We start from the raw sequence: 15,545 nt of genomic DNA on the forward strand, positions 1-15,545 counted from the left end.
AGTGAGTATGTTAGAAGGTGATTCTAGAAATCGGAATGAATGTAGGGAGCTGACTATAGGTTGACATGCTTTCTAAAGGCAAAGTGAGAATGCTTTTATGTGAAAAAGCTTCAAAATCACTTCTTCTGTGGCACCTCTGAGTGCTTCTCTCAATGATTGATTGACCATTATCTTCACTCACTGACTGACTGATTTTTCTTTGTCTGTCTGTCCTCTTACTCACACTCTGCTGTTCTCTTTCTACTATCTGATCGTCTCTCTCTCTCTCCTGTCTGATCTCTCGGCTGCCCCTTGCCCTGCAATTTTGTCCGTTTTCTTCTTCTTCTTCTTCTTCTTCTTCTATGCTCTCCTTGGTGATGAATCATATCATTTATGTCATTGGTGAGTTCAGTTTGCCATCTTGCCCAGTGAATGATTGACACTGCATAACCACTCCCAATCTTTGTACAGAGTGAAAAAATTTTTCAGTCTCATGGTGACTGGCATGTATCCTGGGAATTCCCACATCACTCTCAGGTGTTCGTAATTGCGGCACTTCACAGCATGGGCAGGTGGCTCCCCAGCAGATTGCTTCAAGTGTTTGCCTGCATCCATGAGTTTTCAAGAGGACTGTTAATCAAAGGAAATGTCAGTGCCTTGGTGAAGTGTTTCCATTAAAAAACACGTCAAACACTTCAGTTAAACCATACCTGTCTAGCTTTCAGGTTGTGGCTTAATTGGACCCCTCTTGTCCTGAACATCTGGTGATGAAGTATTACAGGATATTGAATATACACAAAGCTGGGCATCATGACTGTTCCACAGAAGAGCGTCACAGAAATGCTGAAAAACCTGAAATGGCATATACTTGATGATACGTACCAAATACTCTGTGAAAGCCTACTTACAAAGTTTCAAGAATCATTATTGACAAATGAACCATGCCTATTTGTCATCAGTGCTAACATTCAGATTTATTATGTATGCAGGGCTTGACCACAAATCAAAGTGACAGAAGTGAGCACTCCAGATGGCTATGAGTTCAGAAAAAAATGGCATTTTTGGCGTGAATTGGGCAAGACATAAGCCACTTATGTTAGCATAGTTACCAGGCAGTGCTTGGCTCAGCAGGAACACTACAGACCAGTAATCTGAGGGTTTGGGATTGATCCCTATTTGGAAACATTTTATTTTTTATTTTTATGTTATTTGCGCTGCAGATGGACCAAAATAATGTTTAATATATCGTATGTATTGATATTTTTGTAAAAGGGATGGAGAGGAAAGACAAAGGAAAATATGGGTTTGCAAATGAATTTCTAAGAAGGGATTGTGAGGTATACACGAAAACAACTTCTTATATAAAATTAGATGTTTTTATTATTTTACAGTTGATGATACACATGTGCTGGGGCAATATTCATTGTAAAACAAAAAGCAGTTATTCTCGTGGCATCTTTCATGCATTATAAAAGCCACAGTTTTACAATTACGTGGTTGGCACAAACCACGCATAACGCGCATCATTTCACATAATATTGGCAAGTATAGCTGGTTACGTATGATGGAATGTATTTTGATACAGTCTTCTCTGGATGTGACTCCCTTTTCTCTCTTGATGAGTTAAAGAGTTATTTGTTAAGCTTTTTGATCAAATTCTTTACTGGATGATAAAAAAATATACATCATAGAATTGCAGTACTGTAGTGCATTTGGGATGCTATACGACAGCAATCCTTCATTTTGAAAAATCATATAATTGTGGGATTGGTTGTCCTCCCTATGAGTCGGTTAACAGAAAAAACATGTCTTCCTGCATACAGGACTGTAGGGCTTCATCACATCAGTCAAAAACTTTTTGTATAAAGCTGTCATAGATTTCCCAGATTTTGATGAATGATGACATTCCGGTATTTTGCCACTACTTATCCACCATTTTTTGAGGCCTTGGCATATGTAGAATGTAGCTAATAATTTTCTGGAAAGGGTTGCAGTATATTGTGCTATACGTGAGTGGGCCACTTTGTTCATATCCTGTCATTTCACAAGGAATACATTTGCCTATTGATGGTTCGTGTTCAGTTACAAGTTGATTGGTACTGGGAATTTGGAAAGAGAACATACAAGTGTATTATACAGGATATAAAAAAGAGTATTTCGATTGACATCAACAAATGAGAATTCTTGACATACCTATTTGATTGGACTCTTTAATTACAATTCCGTTTTGCAAAATTATTTTCTGCGCCCTCATGGACGCTGTAAGTACAATTCTTTGTTAGATATTTATGTGCAATCCCAAATTTTCCTGTTCCTTTCCATTTCATGCCTTTTATCAGAAAGTTAATACATTCAGTATGTTGACCAATATTTCGATTCACCTGCTGTGTGAGTAATGGTAAAATGGAAAATGAAACAAAGTTTCCAAATAGGGAATCGGGCCTCTCACCCTCGGATTCCGTTCCATGCTCTTTCCACTGAACCAACCATCGTCTGGAAACTGTGACATAAATGGCTATGCATCACCCGATCCACATCAGAATCCCCCCCCTTAAGGGACAGTTGACCATCTGGAGCTCCCACTTTTGTCACTTTAATTACTGGTGGCCGAGTTCTGCATATACCCTAAATTTGAACGGTGATGAAGATTTGGTGTAGGTAGTCTTCTTCTTCAGCTTCTGCCTTTGTCCCACAGTTTTCACAGGGTCGGCAGGGTTACTATGAGATTTGGCATGGTTAATTTGAACGGGTGGCCAGATGCCCTTCCGGGGCCAGCGCGCCTACCTGAGTCCAAGAAGCAGCGCATTAGTGCTCTCGGCTAACCTGGCGGGTTTAGTGTGGTCTCCTTGTGAGTGAGTAATTCGTCGAAATACTACTGTCACCCATGTATCACTTCTATAGGGGTAAGTGAAGACAAGATTACACATATTACTGCACACAGGGGCTTTTAAATTATCATTCTCCACAAGGGAATGGAATGCGAAGAAACTTCCTAGTACAGGGGAAATATCGTCCATCATGCACTTCACAATGGACACACACACACACACACACACACACACACACACACACACACACACACACACACACACACATCCCCACACACACACACACTGAAACAAAAAACAATAACCTATATATCTGAACAAAACAATATAACAAATGGATGGCCAGCCTAGACTTCTCAAACCAGGAATCTATCCGAATAGATCGCCAAATTTTGTCTCAGAAACAAAGGCATATATATTCATCCCTGATCCAAAATGCAACAACTTCGGTTAACTTTATGAATTCCTCACAAACATGGCACCTACGTACTCAGCCATCAGACTGCACAAATGAGCCATCAGACTGTACAACTGGAAGACCTTTATCTTTCTTGCCACATCATCATTCATTATGCATGCAATGACATGCAAGGGAATTTCCACATCAAAACAAGTACACAGTAAACATTAAATCTCCAGTCATTAACAACATGCCCAACTAACAATTCTAGAGCCAAAAACAAATCTGTAGTCAGTAACTAATGAAATTACGATAACTCACTAACAAAACTCCAAACACAATTCCAATACGAGGCATACATGTAATATACAACACCTGACAAAGAACACTACATCACTCCAGTCACACACCAACAATACTCAGAAGCAAATTCAAAACATCAACATTCAACAGTAGAGACTGCCACAATAACTACAGAGCACATCTTCAGATACATTCCACTTGAAATCTGCTGTCAACAATGATGTCACATACCACAACATAGTTATATCACACGTCAAAGCAAGTGACCGGTACTGCACATTTGAGTTGACCCAAGCAAATGACTGTTCTTTAACCTGTAGCAGGTACTTCTTTAATTTCTCTTCACACTAATTATGATTTAATAGTGCGTAAGTCAAAACCATGGACTACTGCAGTTTCACTTTTCCTCTACATGTTTCTTACACTTTGCCTTTGATAGGACAGAGAATTCATTTAATCACATTTTCCCCCATCTTGCCTGCCTATTTGGTACCAAACCATTGCAAGCAGTTAGTTTCTCAAAACACTTCTGATTTTCAGAGGTTAAATTTATATATGGCTTCATTACAAGGTCCCAGTACAGTTGACAATTACTACAATTTCTTTTCTTTATTGGACAATATAGTTTTGTTTTCTGTAGCATTTGAATACAATAACACAATAAACCAATATTTGATGAGGCAGGCAGTTTTGTTCAAATCGTTATTTCCACCCTCAAACTGTGGGTAACACACATACAGCATTTTGACTCTCTTTGCCACATGATCTTGTACAGGGTGACACACAGGAGACGGATGGTTTTTAATGAAATAATACTCAGCCAACTTTAAAATTAATGCATGTTTATTTACTCAAAATCAAAGCTCATTTTTGCCATTTTAGTTAACAAAGTTATTTGTGAAAAATGATGCCGTCAAGGGGATGTCCATCATTTTGAATGCAGGACTCAAGTCTCTTCTCAAAATCCTCCATCACACGGACTAAAATCTCTGCAGGGATGGCAGCAATTTCTTGAATGATTGCATTCTTCAACTCATCCAAATTTTGTGATTCGTGGTTGTAAATGCAGTTCTTAAGGTACCCCCACAGAAAAAAGTCACATACTGACAAGTCGGGAGACCTGGGAGGCCAAGGAACATTGCCAAAATGTGAGATAATCCGACCAGGAAACACGCATCTAAGAACTGTCATTGAAGTGTTTGCGGTGTGCGATGTTGCCCCATCCTGCTGGAACCAAACATGTTTTAAAGGGATTCGTCGTGTTCTTAGTTCTGGTTTCAAGAATGTTTCAAGCATACGAACGTAACAAACCAAATTAACAGTAACTGTGGCCCCCCAAGAGCACACCAGACTGCTACTTTTTCTGTGTGTAGAGGACGCTGGTGGATAAGGTGTGGATGCTCTGGAGCCCAGTAACATAGGTTTTGCTTATTCACGGTCCTGTTTAAATGAAAATGAGCTTCATCGCTCATCAATAAAATTTCATTTTCATTCGATCCCAAAATCACTTTCATTCTGTAAGCGAAGTCTTCTCGTACAGCAAAATCAGTTTCCTTAAGTTGTTGGACAATGAGCATTTTGTAGGGATGGAATTTTAATTCTTTATGCAAAATTCGTCTAACCGATTCATGATTGATTCGTAACTCACTAGCATGACGTCTAGCTGACCGTCCTGGGCTTCTGACTGCCGCTTGCCTTATCCTTTCAACATTTTCTGGTGTTGTTACTCTGTGTCTTGGGCCAGGATGCTTCTTATCCAGTATGTTTCCAGTTGATCTGAAGTTTTCCACCCATCTGAGGATTGTGTTACGGCTCGGAACAGCTCCTTGTCGACCGACACTAAACTGCGCACGAAACAATCGCTGCGTAGCAATAATAGTCTCACCACTTTTCACAAAACTGACATAGACAAACACTCAACGTTGCAAGTACCACTGCTCCATAGTGACTGATTAAATGAAATGGTGTCTTGTGTGGATCAGAACTATCCCCAACATGACCACCTCCCACCACCACGCCCTCAGTACTACGCAGTTCAAAACTGTCCGTCTCCCGTGTGTCACTCTGTGCATAGAAGAGCATTTTCCATTAAATTTTTATCTATTTCTCCCTACAGTGCTGGGTTGTAAGAATATTTGCTTATTTCAATTTTTCCCCTCTCTATAGTGAAACAAGGAAAGTCTTTGTGAGTGTGCCACATCTTTACCAGTCTCCCTCCGTCTTCTTCTCCCTTTCCCTTCCTCCACCACCCCCCACCTCCACCCCTACCCCACCCCACCCCTCTCCCTATATCCTCTTTCTCCCTTCCTCGTGTTAGTATGTTAGTTGCTTTTTAATAGGTCACTACTAAAGTAGTCAGAACCTCTTCATTAAAACATAAACAGTTGGCTTGTTTACCCACAAAATGCCGCCTCATATGGTATCTGTCAAATTGAAATAAGTAAGAATATGGATATTTCAGTTTTAGTCACAGAACTTCATATAAAGTTAATATCCGTGTTTGCCAATACAATAGTTTATCCTAAAGGCCATTACACCTTGTTAAAGTTTCTGACAACCTTTCTACTGCCAAATCACTAATTTTGTAACAAGTAAAGGAAGTTGCACTCTTCTTATGTGGCTTTGAAATACCCATTCTTGCTTGTTAAATCAAAAGTACTTTCATCTAATTTATGAGCTGGAACTAAATCTTACACAATTTTTGTATAATTATAAATAGTAATTCACACTTCAGAAATGTAATTGTGTACAATATTTAAGAGAGTGGTTGTTTGAAAATAAAATAACTGTTACTTGTATCATATTTAACAGTCACAGTTTTAATGCTTGCAGGAAACAATATGTCTGGCCCAAGTCTTGCCCTCGCCTCGTTGACAGCCACTTACACTGATTCAGAGGCAGAAGATGAAGCAGGCGAGGAAGAAAATTCCCCAGGTGCTAGTAGTGTGAACTCTGTTGTATCCAACACAGCCACTCCTCCAGCCACAGCAGCTATTACAACAACAACAACAACCCAAGTTTCTATTGTGAGCAGCAAAGTTGCCCGCCTTGTGTCGTACCACGATGAAACTGTGGTATCAGACGACGACGAGGAAGGCGGTCAGCGCGTGTCAGTGGGCAGTGAGGAGCCTGAAGATGGAGGCGAGACTCCTGCTGCAAACCCAGCAGATGTGAATGATGTTATATTGTTTTCTGAACCAAAGGGTCGTTGTTCAAATGAATTGCAAGAAAAAATTAGTAGACTGCATGAAAAGATGATGTCTTCTGGTTTGGACATGAATCATGTGATACAACAGCGGAAGGTTTGTAACATTTAATTATGACCTTTAGTTATTATCTCAGTTTTGTGTAAGTTTTATGATTAGAAAAGTAGAATAATTTGAAGTCTCGGGTTCGATTCCCGGCGGGTCAGGGATTTTCTCTGCCTCGTGATGACTGGGTGTTGTGTGATGTCCTTAGGTTAGTTAGGTTTAAGTAGTTCTAAGTTCTAGGGGACTGATGACCATAGATGTTAAGTCCCATAGTGCTCAGAGCCATTTGAACCAATAATTTGAAGAACTTTATTGAACAGGAATAAAACAGTTTAAAAAACAAAAAGAATTATATACAGAATTACTGTGAATTTTGTGTTTACAATTGGACTTTCCTCAATCATTTTACAGACATAATAGAATTTTCTTAAGTTCATTATTTTTCTGTTAAGTGAAAAATGGAGCAGCTCCTCTCTCTCTCTCTCTGGTCATTTCCGTATGTAGATAATACATAATTACTCATTTGTTTTGTGCTTCATAAGCTGTTTGCTTGCTCCCTTTAAGTTGATAGGTTAGTACATTTATCAAATGGTTTAACACATTGAGATCCAATATTTGCTGGTGAAAGTTATAATTAAAATTTTTCTACTAATATGAGGTGTTTTCATACTCCATGTTGGCAGTAATTTAACTGTACCTGTATGAGGTGCCTGTAACACAGTTTAATTTGATGATTTTTTTTCCACAGTTGCTATGAGCTCTTTGAACAGCTGCATGCTACTTCAACTATTATTTTTTAGGTTATTTTCATACTGTTTAGTAGGAGCAGTATATATGATCATGAAGGCTGCTAAATCCTAAGGTGGTGCGGTTTTTGTGTGTAGATGCATAATTTTAGCTTATTTTATTGTAAGGATGTTAGAGTTGAAATTTCATTTAAGTTATCCACTGCTTCTAGCCCTATATGCAACCTGTTAGATACATGTAGAATATCTATGGCTCATGTGTGTGTCATCTTTATAAATATGCTGTGTACCTTTCTCATATGTGTGTATCATGTTGTTACAACAAAAAATCAACTGCCCAAATCACTGTAAAGCTATGGAGTTATTCCATAAAGAACTATCAGTTTTGAATCTCCCAGTCAGCTTCTTATTTTCTATTACAAATAACCTGAAATTTGTGCTTTATATATCAATGAACCCAAAATCTTAATTATTTCATTCATCTGTCTTAAAACAATACTGCATTAACTTCTGAGTTGAATCTGCACTTGATGTACTAAGTGTGACAGAAAGATGCTTATGCATAATAGTATGCACTACCCTCTGTCCTCCAAACTTACAGTGTTTATTGCTGTTTCCATTCCTCCATTGTAGGACCATTTGCAGAACTGCAGTGCCATCCAGTCAGTAGGTTTGATCTCTGACCAGTTCCTTCCTTTTGAGTAGCTCCATATGTGGAGACTCTAATAGTAACATCAGACTGTTTGCAAATTATGCTTTTAGCTATAATAAAATATTGTATGAAAACCCTATGTAAATATTTACCCAATCTTGGTAAGATTCCATGTTGGTGTAAAGTTTGATAGCTTGCTGTAAATTTTCATAAATGCGTAATAGTGCTCGTCACGAAAGGAAAGGAAAAACAGTATCCTGTGACAGCAACATCAGTAAGTCACAATATGAATAATTCAAGTCTTTTTACATACCTGGTTATAATAATTTGGTGGGATATAAAATGGCTTAGTCTTTAGGTAAACCAGGTTGAAGATTTTGGTTTATTCATAGAATACTAGGAAAAGACAATAATTCTGCAAAGGAGATTACTCATAAAATATTTGTACAAAGAAAGGGTGCAGGAATGACCGTAAGTTTTTTGACCCGTAGATGAATGTCAGGGAAATGCTGAAAAACCTCTACTAGTAGAAACTTGAAGGTGAAAGTTTCAGGAACCAGTTTTAAGCAGAGTCTAGGGTGTACTACAACCCCTATGTATAGTTACCGTGTGGACCACAAACACAAGGACTGTATAATTACAGCACACGTGGAAGCATAGCATTTTGGCAGTCATTCTGCCAGTGTTGCATAGGTAAACAGAACTTTTTATATAAATGGGACATAATCTCTGCTATGCACTTCTTGATGGTATACAGGTTATTGATGTAGACGTATGATGAAGCCTGTATACATACAGACAGTGTTTTATGTTTATACAGGCTGCCTGGAGAAAAATACAAATTTTCTTCGCACTATTGAGATTCATTGTTTAAGTTTTATTTAATTTACTACATTGATTTTGTCCTCCCCTTTAAAGCAGGCTTGAAGTTCATCCTCAACTGACACACAATCCAGAGCTGCGCGAAAAATGCAGCGTGGGATACAAAAACAGTTAATCTTCTTCACCATTACTGGTCCTCCATAGCTCTAGATTTTGAGTAACTTGGTGATTCTTTTTCAATGTTCTTCCATTTAAGTTTTCCATTACCTCTTTTTCTTATATGTAAATATGAACCAGTGCACACTGCAGGCATTTGGGCACAGTTTGTAGCAGAATTTAACAGAGTAAATGAAATCTTCCACACTGAATTACAATTTACAGTGAACACGAAGTTCTTATACATGTATGAACAGAGCTTTAGTAGATAACAAACAGAAACTGCTGTGAATCTGATACAACATCCCTTTCACACTGAATCGTACTTGGTAGTAACACCAGTAATATGATATGGTGAAGGTACTGTATTGCTGATGCACAGGCAGTAATATGAGGCCTTGTTTTAATGTAATAAATTACAAGAAAATAACCATAATTTTGGCTTCTTTTGGACACAAAGAGTAACTGGTTTGTGGCGGCATCAAACTGATGCATAATTACAATAGTTGCTACAGAGGTTTTTTATCGTTTGTCATCTGTTATATGGAGTGCTAGTGATATGCTAATGCATGCACATTACATTTTACAGGTGTGAAGAAAGGTATAAAGTTGTTAATGAGCTAAAGAAAATGGAGAAGCAGAAAGTTTTGACATTCAGTTGTTCGAATGATGCGGAAGAGCAAAGACAGCTTGAAATGCCTGTGCTTGTAATTTGGGGAATGCCACATGGAAAGATGCAGCAAGAAAGTGGTGTTACACTTTCAGAGAGATCTTCTGTAATGTGAGTCATTCTGCAGATACAGGACAAGCACTCACTTTGATTACATCTATATAAATACTTTAATCCACAGTGGTCTTCATCAGTATACATCGATATCAACAAATATATTGAAGTGTCAACAGTCAGATATTGTGCAGCATTTGCATCCCTGTGTTGCAATTGAAGTGGCCTGCTGTGGTTACTATGCACCCAAAATTGATGTATCCAGTAACAGATAGTCCACAAAGACAAAAACAGTCCCATTCTGTCACTGACAACAGTCTAAAGAAATGACTGAACATAAAAAAAGGAATATCTCCACAAAAACTGCTATGTGCAAATAATTGGAATACAGATATAACCTATCATTGCCGTGGTCACAGTTCATTAAAAGGGAGACTGCATTAAATAATAGTGGCTCAGGAGAAATCTTAATACTCCATGAAATGATAAAAGCTTGTATGAACTGTGTTGGAAAGTTATTGCGTATCTCCAGCATTTCCTGTACGTTGTTACCTGTCGTCCTTGTTGTTCTCTATGATAGGTCTCTCAGTAATGAAAATGATCTTAATATTTCCTTGGCTCTTTAAACTCCCTTTTCCAGATTTACTCAGCTGTTGAATCATGCAAGTGCTAAATGTTGACAGGCAGTTTCAGACACTCTAGAAGAATATCTTCAGTTCTTTCCTTTTTACCATGCCGAGTAAATACATTTGAAATTGGAAGTAATACTGGGCAAAATTTTGCATCAACCTGTAGTCTGATTAAAATAACTTTGTGATTGGTGTTTTAGTGAGTATAGTGGTAGTGGTGGAGGACAACAGATGAGTATCTGTTGAGAGGCCAGACAAATGTGTGGTTCCTGAAGAGGGGCAGCGGCTTTTTTAGTAGTTGCAGGGGCAACAGTCTGGATGATTGACTGATCTGACCTTGTAATGTTAATCAAAATGGCCTTGCTCTGCTGGTGCTGCAAATAGCTGAAACCAAGGGGAAATGACAGCTGTAATTTTTCCCGAGGGCATGCAGCTTTACTGTATGGTTAAATGATGATGGCGTCCTCTTATGTAACATTTTCTGGAAGTCAAATAGTCCCTCTTTCGGATCTCCAGGTGGGCACTACGCGGGAGGCCGTCGTTATCAGGAGAAAGAAAACTGGCGTTCAATGAATCTGAGTGTGGAATGTCAGGTCGCTTAATCAGACAAATAGCTTAGAAAATTTAAGAAGGGAAGTGGATAGGTTAGACGTAGTGGGAATTAGTGAAGTTTGGTGGCAGCAGGAAGGAGACTTCTGCTCAGGTGAATACAGTGTCATAAAAATCAGATAAGGTTAATGCAGGAATAGATTTGATGATGAATTCAAAAATGGGAGTGTGGTTAAGCTACTACAAACAGCATACTAAATGCATAATTGTAGCCAAAATAGACAGGGAGCCTATGCCTACCACACTAGTACAAGTTTATATGCCAGCTAGCTCCGCAGATGAAGAAGATATTGAAGAAATGTATGATGCAATAAAAGAAATTATTCAGATAGTTAAGGGAGATGATGATTTAATAGTCATGGGGGACTGAAATTTGGTAGTAGGAAAAGGAAAAGTAATAAGTGAATATGGACTGGGGGTAAGGAATGAAACAGGAAGCCACGTGGTAGAATTTTGCACAGAGCATAATTTAATCATAGCTAACATTTGGTTTAAGAATCATGAGATCAGGTTTTATACATGATAGAGACCTGGAGACACTGGAAGGTTTCAGATAGATTATATAATGGTAAGACAAACATTTAGGAACCAGGTTTTAAATTGTAAGACATTTCTAGGGGCAGATGTGGACCTGACCACACTTCATTGGTTATGAACTGTAGATTGAAACTGAATAAACTTCAAAAAGGTAGGAATTTAAGGAGATGGGTCCTGGATAAACTGAAAAAACCAGAGGTTGTAGAGTGTTTCAGCGAGAACAGGAGAAAGAAATACAGCAGAAGAAGAATGGGTAGCTTTGAGAGATGAAATAGTGAAGGCAGCTTAGGATTAAATAGGTAAAAAGATGAGAGCTAGTAGAAATCCTTGCATAATGGAAGAAATATTGAATTTAATTGCTGGAAGGAGAAAATACAAAACTGCAGTAAATGAAGCAGGTGAAAAGGAGTACAAACGTCTCAAAAATGAGATTGACAGGAAGTGCAAAATGGCTAAGCAGGTATGGCTAGGGGACAAATGTAAGGATGTAGAGGCATAATCACTAGGGGTAAGGTGGATACTGCCTACAGGAAAATTAAAGAGACCATTGGAGAAAAGAGAATCATGTGTATGAATATCAGGAGCTTAGCTGGAGTAGTACTAAGCAAAGAAGGAAAAGCAGAAAGGTGAAAGGAGTATATAGAGGGTCTGTGCAAGGGCGATATACTTGAAGGCAATATTATGGAAATGGAAGAGGACGTAGATGAAGATGAAATGGGAGATATGGTACTGCGTGAAGAGTTTGACAGAGCACTGAAAGGCCTAAGTCAAAACAAGGCTCCAGCACTAGACAACTTTCCATTAGAACTACTGATAGCCTTGGGAGAGCCATCCCTGAAAAAACTCTTCCATCTGGTGAGGAGGATGTATGAGACAGATGAAATATCCTCAGACTTCAAGAAGAATTTAGTAATTCCAGTCCCAAAGAGAGCAGTGTTGGACAGGTGTGAAGATTACCAAACTATCAGTTTAATAAGTCACAGCTGCAAAATACTAACACGAATTCTTTACAGACGAATGGAAAAACAGGTAAACGCTGACCTTGGGGAAGATCAGTTTGAATTCAGAAGAAATCTTGGAACACACGAGGCAATACTGACCCAGTGACTTATCTTAGAAGATAGATTAAGGAAAGGCAAACTTAGGTTTCAGCATTTTTAGACTTAGAGAAAACATTTGACAGTGTTGACTGGAATACTCTCTTTCAAATTCTGAAGGTGGCAGGGGTAAAATACAGGGAGCGAAAGGCTGTTTTCAATTTGTACAGAAACCAGTTGGCAGTTATACGAGTCGAGGGGCACGAAAGGGAAGCAGTGGTTGAGAAGGGAGTGAGACAGGGTTGTAGCCTATCCCCGATGTTATTCAATCTGTATATTGAGCAAGCAGTAAATGATAAAAGAAAAATTTGAAGTACAAATTAAAAACTGTGGAGAAGAAATATAAACTGTGAGGTTTGCCAACAACATTGTAATTCTGGAAGAGCAGCTGAACAGAGTGGACAGTGCCCTGAAAGGAGGGTATAAGACCGACATCAACAAAATGAAAACGAGGATAATGGTATGTGAAAATGAGGATAATGGTATGTAGTCGAATTAAATCAGGTGATGTTGAGGAAATTAGACACTTAGAGTAGTAGATGAGTTTTGCTATTTGGGGAGTAAAATAACTGATGATGGTCGAAGTAGAGAGGATAAACTGGCTATGGCAAGGAAAGCATTTCTGAAGAAGAGAAATTTGTTAACCTCAAGTATAGATTTAAGTGTCAGGATGTCGTTTCTGAAAGTATTTGAAAGGAGTGTAGCCATGTATGGAAGTGAAACATGGCCAATAAATAGTTTAGACAAGAATAGAATAGATACTTTTGAAATGTGGTGCTACAGAAGAATGCTAAAGATTAGATGGGTAGATCACATAACTAATGAGGACGTACTGAATGGGATTGGGAAGAAGAGGAATTTGTAGCACAACTTGACTAGAAGAAGGGACCGGTTGGTAGGACACATTCTGAGGCATCAAGGGATCACCAATTCAGTATTGGAGGGAAGCGTGGAGGGTAAAAGTTGTTGAGGTAGACCAAGAGATGAATACACTAAGCAGGTTCAGCGCAGTAGTTACTCGGAGATGGAGCAGCTTGCACGGGATGGACGAGCATGGACAGCTGCATCTCTGGACTGAAAACCACAACAGCAACAACATAGGTAGAAGATAGTCACCAGACAGTTGTAGTTCTTTCTTGGGCACCATGTGCTCACACTTTTTGCAGGTAAAACAGAGTTTCATCAAGTGTGTCTGGCTGTATGCCAGCAGCACTCTCTCTCTCTCTCTCTCTCTCTCTCTCTCTCTCTCTCCCCCCCCCCCCCCCCCCCCTCTCCCTCCTCTCAAAGTTATTTTGTTCAAGCTATAATACATGGGCCAGTTTTTATGAAACTTTTTTTCTTTTACTTTCCACATCATTGCGCATTTCATGTTTGCACCATGACTGAACTTTTCTTACATATTTCTGTTTTTTATTTGAATGTCATCTTTCTGTTCCTCAGGACTTTCGGAACCCAAGTATTTATGAGAAGCTGATTCAGTTCTGCAGTATCAATGAACTCGGCACAAACTATCCCGCACATGCGTACGATCCATTGCGCTGGGGAAAAGAATCATTTTACGAGGAACTGGCACGTGTTCAGAAGGCAGAAATGGAGCGTCGAGAAAAGGAGAGGCGTGAGAAGACTCGTGTTGAATTTGTTTCTGGGACAGCCAAACGTCCTGCTGGAGGTGCAGGGTCAGGGGAGGAGGATAAAATGCGTCGGAAATCAAAATGGGACCAAGTGGGTACATTATTGGCATCCAATACGACAGCTGCTGGTGCACAAGCTGGCATTCTAAAGCCGGGTCTTGTTCAGCAGCCTGCACTAACTACTTCAGCAACTGGTACCAAAGGGACTGTAATTTCAGCATTTGGATCTCTGCCTAAGAAACCACGAATATAACTGTTAATTTGTACATAACTATAAATTTATTAAACTTTTCATTAGATTGATGCCATATATTTTTGTGGTATGTATGTGGGACACTCTATATGGTATGTTTGTACATAGCCTTCTGATTTTCTCCCTGTATTCCCAGTCTGAAAATAAGACTTTTGGATAAAGGCCTGAAAAGCAATTCGTGAAAACTTTGCTATCAAAATTTTTGCCTTTTTCTGAAAGATGTCTGCTTTCATTTGGAATATAGCTTTCCTGTCATGTATGATTTGAATTTCCTTTCTAATTTACAGGGAAATGAGTGCAAATAAGAGGGATGATTTTTGATGCTGTTAATCAGTGAAATGTCATGCTTATTCCAAACATAACTATTGTATGTTCAACAATTCATTGTGTTTAATCCTCCCTACTTCCTAATCTCACATTCTTTTCTGAATGAAAAGGAAAAGTTGCTATAATACTCATTTCTTCTAGTAAACATTCCATATTTATTCCACTACGAAACCTTGAAAGAAATGTTATCAAAGGGAGGCAAGTAACTTTTTTGAAGTATTGAAAACATATGCTGACTACCAGAAGTGTAAATTTAAACAGTTCATTGTACAACAACAAAAAATTTACTGTAGGGAGAAATGTAGTGTAAAATTAAGTCATTGCTCTGGGAAGATAGTTATATCACCTTCAACTGAGGCTGGAGTACATCCATTTATGTAAAAAATAATCCAGAATTGACAGTTTTGATGTATTATACTACTACTTCTTCATTATTGTTCAAACGAGGCCTCATTTTGTGCATTTATTATATGATGAGTAACAAGTATTGCATTGACTTTCTGCTGCTTTGGGGCAACTCACCTGCACTTTATTTATTCCATTAAAGGCATTTTTTGAGACTATAGGAAGAAACTGCTTTTGAAGCAGTGAAACTGTACTG

The 15,545-nt window shown here is 38.6% G+C and overlaps 1 protein-coding gene across 2 annotated transcripts in view; it reads left to right on the forward strand.

Moving 5' to 3' along the window:
* LOC126484221 (SAP30-binding protein) overlaps positions 1–14,676 on the forward strand; it is a 33,142-nt gene extending 18,466 nt beyond the window's left edge. For both annotated transcript variants that reach the window (XM_050107635.1, XM_050107634.1), the window contains exons 2-3: positions 6,343–6,812; positions 14,174–14,676. In XM_050107635.1, coding sequence (XP_049963592.1) covers positions 6,351–6,812; positions 14,174–14,617 — 906 coding nt within the window. In that variant the 5' untranslated portion in view covers positions 6,343–6,350 and the 3' untranslated portion in view covers positions 14,618–14,676. The remainder of the gene's footprint in view (positions 1–6,342; positions 6,813–14,173) is intronic.
* Positions 14,677–15,545: the final 869 nt, after the last annotated feature.

Source organism: Schistocerca serialis, chromosome 6 (assembly GCF_023864345.2).
Source record: "Schistocerca serialis cubense isolate TAMUIC-IGC-003099 chromosome 6, iqSchSeri2.2, whole genome shotgun sequence".
Lineage (NCBI taxonomy): Eukaryota > Metazoa > Arthropoda > Insecta > Orthoptera > Acrididae > Schistocerca > Schistocerca serialis.